The following is a 12,870-nucleotide window of genomic DNA, read 5'->3' as shown; positions in this document are numbered from 1 at the left end:
GATTTTATATACCCTGTTCCAGAGTAGAATCGCTGAAAACCATACTCTGTTTGGCGGCACGTACCCGTATAGCAAATATGGGATAGTACCCCCACCCCCGGGGGGAATTCGCTCCTCAAGTGTTCGCTCAAGCAAGTTTGACATTTTCGAGTTTTCAAAATCGAAGTAAGACTGATTTTTTTGAAAAAAGACTAAGGTTATTATGATTGTTTTTAAAATGCTCTTGGCTAAAATTTATCATTCTAATTAGAAACACAAATCGTCAATTCTTGGTTTGCAATCAATCCCAAGAGAGCAAAATAACAAAAGGGATGTCCGCCATGTTGGAAGATATGACAAGAGAATTCATTGAGAAATCTTTCGTCAAATTCTTCCAACATGGCGGCTATGACGTCTATTGCAAACGAAGAATAGGAAAATTACTGATTCTCCCATTTCTTTGTCATTCAAACAATTTGTAAGCTTTAATAAATCAAATTTTCTTCGTAGCGTAAGTTTGAAAGAAAAAAACAAATTTGTACGATATTTTTCACTCACCTGTAGCAGAAAGTGCGAGATATATAGCTTGTAATTTTCCTTATCCTTGTACAACATCGTCAGAAAATAATTTGCGTTATAAAAGTTGTCAAAGAGAAGAAGAATGTTTCTTTCAGAGAATCATTACATTCAGAAAACGGACAGTGCTATTTTCGCCGTCAATCAAACGCTATGAGCCAATCGCGTGCGGTATTACTAATTAAATTCTGATACAACAATAGCGACCAAGATGGCTGACTACCCGGGATGTTTTCACTCGATTTACTGTAAAGTTGAGCAGTTTTGAGCAAGAAATTCGCCTTTAGTAAAGAAAATCATATTCCAATTTCCAAATATGGCAAGTACATTCCTTATATGGTAAAAGAAACGGCTCGAGCGGAACGACAACTTTTCTATGTGGAAAGCTTGATATGCAACGTTATATTGACGGCTCTATCTCGATAAAACTTATAGGAGAACCGCGATACTAATCGATAATCTCATTTAGTGATTTCCTTCGCATTTAGAACCCGATAATTAACATTCTGAGGCACGGCTGCAAAATCATCTCGCGATTGTATCTTGACTGCTTAGAATCGATACATGATCGATGATGATAGGGTACAAAACTTTGAAGTATCGATTTCAAATATATATTCAGTATACTCCTTTTTGGACTACAAATTATTGCCATTTGGAAAGACCTTACTTATTGGAGGAATCGTTTGCAGCTGCCAGGATTTGGCAAACAGATGTCTTTTTGTCCTTTTGTCGATTGAGTATTCATCTTTTGGTTCAAGGATCCTTAAACGTTCGAAAGGCTGGAAAGGAAAATATACATTATATTGAGCAAAGGAGGAAATAGAACAAGAGGAAGAAGAAGACGAAGAATTTACAGAAAGAAGAAGACATTGGGAAGTGAGAAACTAAGGTTTGGAAGACAAATGCGTGACTCTTTATACTGCTTTATACCAATCCTTAAACTTTAGTAATAACTTGAAAACGAAACCAGACTTTAACGAGCCAAGGAAAAGAAAACAATCAGAAAGAAAAAGAAAAGAAAAGAAATACGAAAACATTGCGAAGTGAACGTTAGCAACGCTCGAAGACAAATGTATTTTCCTTTTTCTGCTTGCATTACTCTTCTTTAAATGGTTGTTATTGCATAATTTTTTTTATAAACGGAAAATATATAAATTAAAAAACATGGAATCTCCGGCTCTTGAGAACTGTCTTCCAATCATACAGTCTGTCTACATCCAACCTCCAGATTTCATAAGTTTCTTCCAAAAATTCGCAATTGTAGGAAATAATAATATCAAGTCATTTTGTAATGCAGCTCAAGGAGTTTCCTTTAGTCTTGTTCTTCTTGGCACTATTTCTGTGTTGATGGTGACCTTCATCAGTATAGATAGATACTTGGCGCTCAGACTAAGGCATCGATACACCATTATCGTCACCAGGAAACGAGTTCGTTTACTGATTATTGCTGTTTGGTCTCTTGCAATCTGTTGTGCTACGATTACGCGATTCTTTACTGGATTATTCCTTTTTGCCTACGCCTTTGTGTCTTCCTTGGAGATGGTCTTGTTGACCATAACATCTGTCTGTTACATCAAATCTTTTCGAGGTCTTCATCGTTACACAGTCCAAGTTCAAGCCCAACAACCAAACCCGCTGGCTGGGAACTTTGATGTTGTCAGATACAAGAAAACCTTAAAGACGATGCTTGTGATCTTAGCATGTCTTCTTTTGTGTTTCGTTCCTATCATATGTTCAATGGTAACAGTGGCTTTGGTCGGATATAATAAAGATAACATTGTGTTTCATCAGGTATCGCTTTTTTTACTGGCCTTTAGTTCAAGCATCAATCCCGTCATTTATTTGGTCAGGTTCACAGATGTTCGTGACGCGTGTAGACAAATGTTGACCAGCTGCTTATCATTACATTAATTCTCAGTAAAAATCAACTCAGTCTAGTTTCTAATTGAAATGCAGTGGGAGAAGACCCACTCTTTGGAATCCACGTTTAATCCCATCACATTACCTGCCTACTTTGTTTTCGTATACGCACCGGCCGGTTTAATCCAATTGGCGGCGGGGATGGAGTTTCAAAAATGGATATAATCTTGGAAAGGAAAAAAAGTCGCATACGTGGATCGGACACAGCTTTGGACGTAATCAATTGAACTATATATTACAGAGAGAACGAAGGAAAACCAACTTTTCCCCCAATTAGTCGCACGGGGAGTGGTCAGAAGAAAAATAAGTAAAAGATCACTTTTACTACGACGAAGGACTAACGTCCGAAACGTCAGTAAATTGTTTTATATCTTTTCACGGTGTATAACTTACCTTTTTATTATCATTGTTACATTTCTTTTAGTAAATGGCGACCATACCAAGCTAGCGTATTCTGGACGTGACCGCAACCCAAGTTATATAAAGTACTAACTTCTTAGTCGTAATATCATTAATGTCATTACATATGTACCCCAATTGAAATTTGCGCTATATAAATTCAATAAATTATTATTATTATTATTATTATTATTATTATTATTATGTTCTATGAATTAAATTTAACATTCCTTGAGCTTTACAAGTAACATTTCCGATGGTATTATATTATCATACGGCCGACAAACTATAATTCATATCATTCTAATAGCGGAGCGGAGCACCATGCTTAAGAAAAAATGGTAAACCATCGCGCTAATTTTTCATGGCTTGGCTGAGGTCACCTCCGTCCGTACTTCCGTCCGTGTACACAACAATAATTACTTCGTCTTTAAGGCTAAATTGTTACCATAGAAACCTAAGTTAAATCTTAGATTTCTTGTACAGGACAAATCAGATGTTTTTTCTGACCTTCTTATAGTTCTAACAATCGTCTGTCTAGCAATTGTTTCTGCATTATGTTCGGCGTTTTTATGATTATAATCATTATAATACTGGAGGTCCCGCGCAGGGTTTTCATTTTGGGGGACATTATCTTCATCTCGAATAAAAAAAATAATTGAAAATTTTTTCCCCCGATTATATTTTCACAAAATTTTCTTCGAAGCGTAAGTTTGAAAGAAAACAAATTTTGAAAGATATTTTTCACTCACCTGTAGCAGAAAGAGCGAGATATATAGCTTGTAATTTTCCATATCCTTGTACAACATCGTCAGGAAATAATTTGTCTCATCAAAGTCGTAAAAGAGGAGAAGAATTTTACTTTCAGTGAACCATTGCATTCAGGAAACAGACGTCGATAAGTGCTATTTTCGCCGTCAATCAAACGCTATGAACCAATCGCGAGCGGTAATTCTCAGACGACAATACCACGTTATATTGACGGCTCTATCTCGATCAAACTTATAGGAGAACCGCGATACTAATCGATATTCTCATTTAATGATTTCCTTCGCAGTTAGAACCCGATAATTAACATTCTGAGGTACGGTTGCAAAACCATCTCGATTGTATCTTGACTGCTTAGAATCGATACATGATCGATGATGATAGAGTACAAGGACTTGAAGTATCGATTTCAAATATATTCAGTATAATCCTTTTTGGACTACAAATTATTGCCATTTGGAAAGACCTTACTTATTGGAGGAATCGTTTGCAGCTGCCAGGATTTGGCAAACAGTTGTCTCGGTTCTTCTGTCGCTTGAGTATTCCATCGATCTCTTCGTCAATGATCCTTAAACGTTCGATAGGCTGGAAAGCAAAGTGGGAAATCAAGGAAGAAGAAGAAGAAGAAGAAGAAGAAGAAGAAGAAGAAGAAGAAGAAGAAGAAAAAAAGACATCGTAAGCTACTATAGTCTGGAATACCAATCCTTAAACTTTAGTAATAACTTGAAAACGAAACCAGACTTTAACGAGCCAAGGAAAAGAAAACAATCAGGAAGAAAAAGAAAAGAAAAGAAATACAAAAACATTGCGAAGTGATGGACCCTCGAGGACAAGTGTATTTTCGTTTTTCTGCTTCCATTACTCTAACTTCTTTAAACGGTTGTTATTGCATAATTAAAATCTGAGTAAAAAGGAAGAGTATCAAACCAACGTAAATGAGAAAACATGGAAGTTCTTGAGAACTGTCCTCCAATTCTACAGTCTATCTACATCCAACCTCCAGATGTTATAGAATTCTTCCAAAAATTCGCAATTGTAGGAATCGTGTGTAACATAACATTTGTATTGACAGCATCGCTGGGAAATGGCATGATCATCGTCACCATCTTGAGATCTCAGAACCTACAGACACCATCCTACTTACTGATAACAAGTTTAGCCTTCACAGATCTTCTGATGGGTTTGGTATTTCATCCATTATATGGCATTGGGTACTTTTTTTTCCTACATAATAATATCAAGTCATTTTGTAATGCAGCTCAAGGAGTTTCCTTTACTCTTGCTGTACTTGGCACTATTTCTGTGTTGATGGTGACCTTCATCAGTATAGATAGATACTTGGCGCTCAGACTAAGGCATCGATACACCATTATCGTCACCAGGAAACGAGTTCGTTTACTGATTGTTGCTGTTTGGTCTCTTGCAATCTGTTGTGCTTCGATTACGCGATTCTTCTCTAGATTATTCCTTTTTACCTACGCCTTTGTGTCTTCCTTGGGGATGGTCTTGTTGACCATAACATCTGTCTGTTACATCAAATCTTTTCGAGGTCTTCATCGTTACACAGTCCAAGTTCAAGCCCAACAACCAAACCCGCTGGCTGGAAACTTTGATGTTGTCAGATACAAAAAAACCTTAAAGACGATGCTTGTGATCTTAGCATGTCTTCTTCTGTGCTTCGTTCCCATCATATGTTCAATGCTAACAGTGGCTTTGGTTGGATATAATAAAGATAACATTGTGTTTCATCAAGTATCGCTTCTTTTACTGGCCTTTAGTTCAAGCATCAATCCCGTCATTTATTTGGTCAGGTTCACAGATGTTCGTGACGCGTGTAGACAAATGTTGGTTAGAAATTAAAAATGTAGCTTTTCAATTTTATTTTACCATCGCATTTGTCATCAAAAGAACAAGCTGCTGATCATTACAATAATTAACGTCCTTTCGTATCTGAAAACTTAGATAACCCGATCACGCATGCACTTAGCAATGAGTTGTTTACAGGACGTGCCTGCTATTTCTTCGTATACGCACCGGGCGGCTCAATCCAATGGCGGTGGCGATGAAGTTTCAAGAATAGATATAAAATGAGAAAGGAAAAAACCTCGCACTGGGATCGGACACAGCTTTTGACTAAACTGTAATCGGTTGAACTATATATTTGGGAAAGAAAGAAGGAAAAGCCAACTAAAAGAAAAGAAAAGAACTCCTGGTGAAAAATGTTGGTTCTACTGATATCTGTGATATTTTCGTGTGTAATTGGTAAGCATGCCTTTGGAGAGTCTCGAACTCTCGACCCCTGGTTAACTAGCCCAGTGCTATAACCACTGAGCTACAAATTCGTCCTTAAGGTGGCTCGACTCAATATTTTTTCATGAGCACCTGTACCAATTCTGAACCTCCCATACCTAGGATTGATTTCGATTTCATATTGACTAGGACGCATATGTTACATATAGACTAAAGTGCAATTTAATATATTTTTCGAGGATGTCGGATCACATATCACGTGGTAATGACGTCACACCTGTTTTATCTCTGAGTCGAAGTTTAGCCCTCAACCGCATTTACTAGCGAAATGCTTTATGCTGCCTAAACCTTGAGTGTTTGTTGTCCCGTTGGGCGCAATTTTATTAAAATCTATAAGACGAATTTGGAGATAATTGGGGATATCTAAATTAAAAGTATAATGTATGTGAAAACTAAACAATGGATTTCCCGTAGCCAATATTGCTACTTCTGGGGTTACTATTTACAAAAAAAAAACACCGTATGTCCCTAATACTTTCTTGAAAAAATAGAAGGAAATATAGTAACGCGATCTCGCCAAAACGGAAAATATATGATTCAAGACAAAAACGCAATGCTTACTTTTCTCGCGGTTTTACAGACACTTTCAAGAAAAGCACGATCATGCCAAAACTCGTCGATTTTTTTTCTTGGATTTTTTTTCAGAACTACAACAGATCAATGCACCACACTTTCCCTGCCTAAGGGAAGGCTGCCTAAAATAAATGAAAAAATTAAGTAAATATTGAGACGATGTCATAGTTTTCGACGATTCGGTGCTTTGGGATTTCTTTTGTTTCATTTTTAGCACAACATCGAACTCCTTTGCAACATGCATGAATAGGCCGCGCTTGGCTGCCCTCCGAAATCTTCCCGAAGTATGGTAAGGGCGTGATTACAAGGGGCAATTCCCTCTACAACTTGTCTCGCAACAAATTGCCCTGTGTAAATGCGCCCTTGCAATCAATCTCTTAAGGTATTGGAGATTGAAAGTTAGTAGGTACTAATGCAAAAATATTTCGGTCGAGTCACCATAAGCCCGGTTACGCTAGCGATTTTTCTGGCGATTTTTGCTGTGATTATTGTGGCGATTTTGGTCATAGTAAAGAATGGTAAAGAATATTGTTTGTAGAATTCTATTCAGCAAACCAACATTGGACAAATGTTTTTTTAGAAGAATGAGACAAAATGTATTATATTCTCGAAAAATTTGCGAATAAAATCGCAGCAAAAATCGCTGAAAAAATTGCCAGTGTAACCGGGCATATTTAGATTCAATATGAACAAATGTTTAACAAAAAATCAAGATTAAAAATGATTGCGTAATATTTAATCGCTTTGGAACGAGCGTTACGCGTTACTGACTAATTCTTGCGTGACGCAGATATTATCAATATTTTAAATCCTTCCCAATAATTGATATATTATGATTTTAATTACATTCTTAAAACGATAATAATTTTTAGAATGAATTAATTATTGTTTATTCGTTCATTATCTTTTAATTATATTACGTCATTTCAAATTTAGATTAGATAATTAAATGACGTCACAAAGAATTAGCGATAGTGACGTCATAATCATAGTGACTCGACTGTTGTGAAGTTGTCTTTAAAAACTCTCATAGCTGATTTTTTTCCCCGGAAAGGAATATTTCTAATAATGTGGTCGGCAAAGCAATTGTTACTTGGAGGGCTAGCAGTTAGTGGAGTAGCGGCTGCTGGCTACTTTGCATACCGCTACTACAAGAACAGAAACACTAGATATGTGGACGATACAAAAAGAGAAGATAACGAAGAAACTAAAGAAGACGGCGAAGAAGAAGCACAAGATACTCAAGATAACAGAACAGAACATACCAAGGGGGGAGAACAAGTTACTGAAGTAAAGAGAGAAGAAAATGAAGACGGAGAAAACAGAGGAGAGAATGGACGAGAACTACAATTGAACAACCAAACTAAGGATGACTTTGTCAACAACAATGAACTTACGAAAGCTTGCAGCAACCTGAACAAAGAAGCTGTGAGAAAAGCATCGACACTGCGACCATGCCCAAGACCTAAGTTCCTTCAACACGTAAAGACGATGGAAGAACTGGAAATGACGTTTGAAGCCCTTTCAGCTTACTTGTTCACACAGAACAGGAGCGAGGAAGAACTGAAAGAAGCAGAAAAAGAGCTTGGATGGGCATGGAATGTAGCTGTTGCCTTTAAGAACAGACTTCCACAGCATGTACCACTGATGGATGGATGTATTACTGATGATGATGGATGGCTGCCGTTACAAGATGAAAATGGAATGCAATCTGTTGATTGAACTAAAATATTAATCAATCAATATTTGTAATGTTACGTGATTTTCGTTATTTTTGTAGTTTTTAATATGCTTTCCATTTGACATATGCGTGATAGCTTTTGCTGTTTGAAAATGGAAATGCTTTTAAATATAAAATAAAGGTTTGAAAAAAAATCAGTAAAGTCGTCAAACGGAGTATTCTACTTTTATCGAGTGCTAAAGAAAGAAAGAAAGAGAGAAAGAAAGAAAGAAAGAAAGAAAGAAAAATGGATGGATGGATGGATGGATGGATGGATGGATGGATGGATGGATGGATGGATGGATGGATGGATGGATGGATGGATGGATGGATGGATGGATGGAATGAAGGAAGGATGGAAGGAAGGATGGAGGGATGGAATGAAGGAAGGAAGGGAGGAAGGAAGGAAGGAAGGAAGGAAGGAAGGAAGGAAGGAAGGAAAGAAGGAACCTAAGGAACTTAAGGTGAATTTGATTAACCATATTAACGCTAGGACGGTTGAATATTACTGACGTAAGAAGCATCGCGCGGTCGCGTTGTTGTTGGTATAGTCAAACAGAGTCAAGTACGAAACGGCCGTTAAAGAAGTAATTAACGCTCATCGGCTATTCAAACTGTTTGACCTTTGGAAAAAAACGTCTGCATTACAACAGCGAACGAAGGAACACGGACACAAGATAAGTAAACAAGTATGACGTTAATTTAATTCCAATAATCGAAAGGAAAAAAAACCTATAGAAATCCAACCACATTCGGTTCCTAGTGCCCTTGTACTGACTTATTGAATATAATGATAATAATAATAATAATAATAATAATAATGATAATAATAATAATGATAATAATAATAATAATTACTTAAGATGACCTTACGTACACACATACAATTGTTGAAATACAGTTTCTACAATTTTAGATAAAAGATTATTCAATGGAAATATACAAATAGCTGAATATATTCTTAAAGCGTTCACATTTCATAGTTCTGAGCTCCTTCACAAGCCACAGCGATAAACTCCATGTCATCTGATCGACTCGTTCTATGAATCAAGAATATTCTCCTCGCGACCAACACCAATCTCGCTATAAACATCACTACGACAAGGCACAATAACACTATCGCGAAGACGTAATTCTGCTTGCTTGATCTGTTCTTTGCTACGAGCCCGGACAGGGCGACGATGCAAGCTGGATAAATCGTCACGGTATATCTGGCAACACGTTCAAAGACAGTGTTCTCGACAATGAACCATACGATCAGCTCAACAGCGAGGATTCCAAGGATGATCGACCCAGCCGTAGGTTTAGCAAAGCCGTGTACGTAGATAAGTGCTTTGTTGATTCCCAAGAGTGATGCGACAGCTACCCACGAGCAGTACAAGCCAAGTCCATTATGGATAAGAACCTGTATGGCCCAGAAGTCGAACTTTGGGAAGTGTTTGTTGACTATCCTGTCAAAGCGGTAGAAACTTGTTCCAAGAGTCGCGCATAGGAAGATATAAAGTAGGCAATTTGTAACCACTTGAGCTTCTATCAGAAAACGATGGCGCAGAAGAACCGAAGATGTCACTGAAACTGAGCTTAAAGTGAAGAGTACAAAGAACAACCAGTTCTGGACGGGTGGTAACGATTTACGTACGATAAACGTCAGTGAATATAGGATCCACAAACACTGCCAGGTATAAATTACAGGCCAGATTGAAAAAGCCCAACTCGCTGGCTTCACGTCAGTTGGATACATCCTTGAAATCCCACCACCGGTTTTGTTGCTTGTGCCGTAAATGAACTGCAAAGACGGAGGCCGTCTTTTGGGATCTGACATCTGACTGATGAAGAGGTTGGTAGCATAGGCTAATGCTGCAAGCACGATGAAAATACAACGAACTATATGTGCGTTGTCCATCTTTAAACACTAGGATCACTGCAACATTGAATCAACTCTGTCACACACAGTCTTCGAAGAGTGTATTAATAAGATTTGAACTACGGGCTGTTCAACCGAGTTATATGAGGATCCAGTTCTTCCCTGGCAGCACCCTTTGATTGCAAATAAAGTTGTTATTAAATACACAAAACTAATGTGCCAGTGTTACGTAATGAGACACTTGATATCTAAAACGTGGTCTTCAACGTGTATACGTTACGTAAGAATACAACAAATAACAACTTTTAAAAACATAAAATTGTTCCTTTCGATGCTAGCAGAGAAATAAAATCTATTTGAATTAAAATTTAAATATCTGGAACAACATGGAGGGCTATCTACGGGCCAAAAAATCTCAAAAACCGGCTTTTCATGCCTTGTTTCAAGGGCATTAGGACACCTAAAGTGTGGTTGTTAATCGAAGTATTATGATCATCCGGGTGGATGTAGTCCTGAGAAGGACTGTTTTATGTGACTGACGTTTCGACAACCTGAGCGGAAGTCATCTTCAGAGTCAAGTGAAGAATAAAAGTCAGATTGGTCATATTTAAAAGTGTGGTTGTAGCCTCCTCCACAGGCATCTCCTTGGCTCTTTTTGCTCCTTGGGCTTCCTGTGGCGAGGGCAAAAAAGTCAAAGGGGGTAGGAGGAAGGGAGGAAGAAAAAAAAGGAAGAGGAGATGTCTGCCAAAAATGAAAAACTGGTTGACATTACACGCATGTTGATTGCGCATACCAAAATATCCTAAGTATGAGAGGGTCGGGTAGTAAGGGGCCTTGTGTAGGGAAAATTGTTGTTGTTCAGAACAATTAATATTGTCATCTGTTGGGAGTCTAAGTGAAGTCGAAAGTGTATTAGAAAAAGTTGCTTCTTTGCCGCCAGATCTACAAAATATAGCGACCAGTTAGATACGCTGTGAAGGCTGGAATAGTATTGGAAGCGCAAATTGAAGGAAGTTCTCCTTCATAAACGCATCCCACATGGAAAGGAGTGAATATGCGTTCAAAGCCACCAGCATCAAAATCAAGGTTTTTGAGTTTGCTGGTCATAGCAAGGGGTTAATCATCTACGGTCTAGGGGCCGACTAACCTCTCCCTTAGGCTTCGGCCGAGCTTCCTGATCAGTCTGTAAATCTCCGGATAGCGGTGTCGGGGCTGAAATCTCCGGCGTAGCCGTAAATGCTTCGCGCTGCCATACGACGGTTCAGCACTCGATGTCTGGAAGTATGGTCCTTTATTCAAAATTATCAAAAAGTAAAAATCCCAAAATCATGTTTCCATCAGTATATGTGTCTATTTACTCATAACTACATATATGCACAATATAAGTCTATTGACTGTCTAGTGTCTATTTGTGTCTATTCTTGATCGATGGAAGGGTTCATAATTGACACGCATATGTCTACTCATACAAAATAGACACCCACGATATGAGTGTATTCATTGCGTGTTTCCTTCAATATCTCACGTTAGACGTGGGCCATTAGATTATTGTGAGTGGGGAAGGGTTGCCTAAATCCCCAAAAAAGTATAGAGCCAGCACTTTATCTACGAAAAGTAATATCGCGCAACCACTCCTTTCAGAAAAGAAATATCGAACAAACACGAAATAATTGCTTACTAGCAATCACGTGACTTTTTGGAGTTGACTGGGGGGCAAACAAGCGGTTGACTGGGGAGCAACTAGCGGATGCTAAGTCAAAACATATCAAAATAAGTCCTCAAACTATTGTATTTGACTATTTTCACGACATCAAACCAGAAAACAAGAGATCAAAACAACCTCCAGGATTTTACGAGCCATCAAAAAAAGAGCTATTACCGGAAGTGACGTCTATTGATAGCAACCTATTGCGTGCAGGGGGTGTTACAAAAAGTATCATGCAACATGAATTCCTGCAACCCCCTCCCCCTCAATTATCTAATTTTCGAGCGATCCCTGTGCGTACTACTTTTACTAGTTACTCCTTCAAAAGAAAATGATTTTTAAGAAAGTCGCGCGCTCACGAATTGCATGTGCGTAGTTCAGTCGAACATTCACGTGCATAATTCTTTGGATTAAATTATATCGATCATTTTAAATCGATCCGAGACCACCTCTTGAGGATTTCTAGCTACAGTTTGTCTTTAGACCGATTTCAGATGGATCTAAATGGCTTACTGTATGACACATGTTTTGATTGAACGAATTACTGGAAGAAACTGATGGAAGGCATTTCATTGTTACGTGGCATGTCGTACAACGTGTACAATGTTGGTACAAGGCAATACTCGAAATGCGTTTCCTACTCGATCATACAAAAACTATTCTTTTTTAGGCTTTATGAAAGGCTTTATTTTTTCTAATAAAGAACTGAACCCACTTTTCACTTTTTTGTCTTTTCTTGATTTATAACAAGAAATATACAGAATTAAAAGTGTGTCCAATTCTGGACTATCCCTTTCCTATAACTCAAACTGACTGATTAATGCATCACTTTTAGGCATTCATGACTTCCAGCAGGACTTTTGAATGACTGATTAGCAACGATTATACCACTCTTCACCTGGTTAACTTTATTTTACGGTGAAATAAGCTTAATCTTATATCCATTTCATTCTCTAAACCTCAAACCTCAAACCTTCAAAAGTGTTGATCAAAAGAAGAAAAAAGAAAAAAAAAAAGGTAAATCTTATTATTCAATATTATTTTGCTCTACAC

At 37.8% G+C, this 12,870-nt stretch overlaps 3 protein-coding genes across 3 annotated transcripts; 2 read left to right on the top strand and 1 right to left on the bottom strand.

Annotated features, from left to right (window-relative positions):
- Nucleotides 1-1,722: 1,722 nt before the first annotated feature.
- On the top strand, nucleotides 1,723-2,469 carry LOC148909495 (histamine H2 receptor-like). The gene has a single exon (XM_089034153.1). The coding sequence runs from the start codon at nucleotides 1,723-1,725 to the stop codon at nucleotides 2,467-2,469; it is 747 nt and encodes a 248-aa protein (XP_088890279.1).
- A 1,936-nt stretch (nucleotides 2,470-4,405) lies between these two features.
- LOC148909494 (histamine H2 receptor-like) lies at nucleotides 4,406-5,505 on the top strand. The gene has a single exon (XM_089034152.1). It carries the CDS (start codon nucleotides 4,591-4,593, stop codon nucleotides 5,503-5,505), a length of 915 nt encoding a protein of 304 aa, XP_088890278.1. The 5' UTR covers nucleotides 4,406-4,590.
- A 3,421-nt stretch (nucleotides 5,506-8,926) lies between these two features.
- On the bottom strand, nucleotides 8,927-10,314 carry LOC116304756 (uncharacterized). The gene has a single exon (XM_031714538.2). The coding sequence runs from the start codon at nucleotides 10,149-10,151 to the stop codon at nucleotides 9,219-9,221; it is 933 nt and encodes a 310-aa protein (XP_031570398.1). The 5' UTR covers nucleotides 10,152-10,314; the 3' UTR covers nucleotides 8,927-9,218.
- Between the last annotated feature and the right edge of the window lie 2,556 nt (nucleotides 10,315-12,870).

This window comes from Actinia tenebrosa, unplaced genomic scaffold (genome assembly GCF_029948245.1).
Source record: "Actinia tenebrosa isolate PJP-AT-01 unplaced genomic scaffold, QUT_ActTen_1.0 PGA_scaffold2__45_contigs__length_23673736, whole genome shotgun sequence".
In the NCBI taxonomy this organism is placed as follows: domain Eukaryota; kingdom Metazoa; phylum Cnidaria; class Anthozoa; order Actiniaria; family Actiniidae; genus Actinia; species Actinia tenebrosa.
Note: the sequence above shows the minus strand (reverse complement) of the source record. Positions and strands in the feature narration are given on the sequence as shown.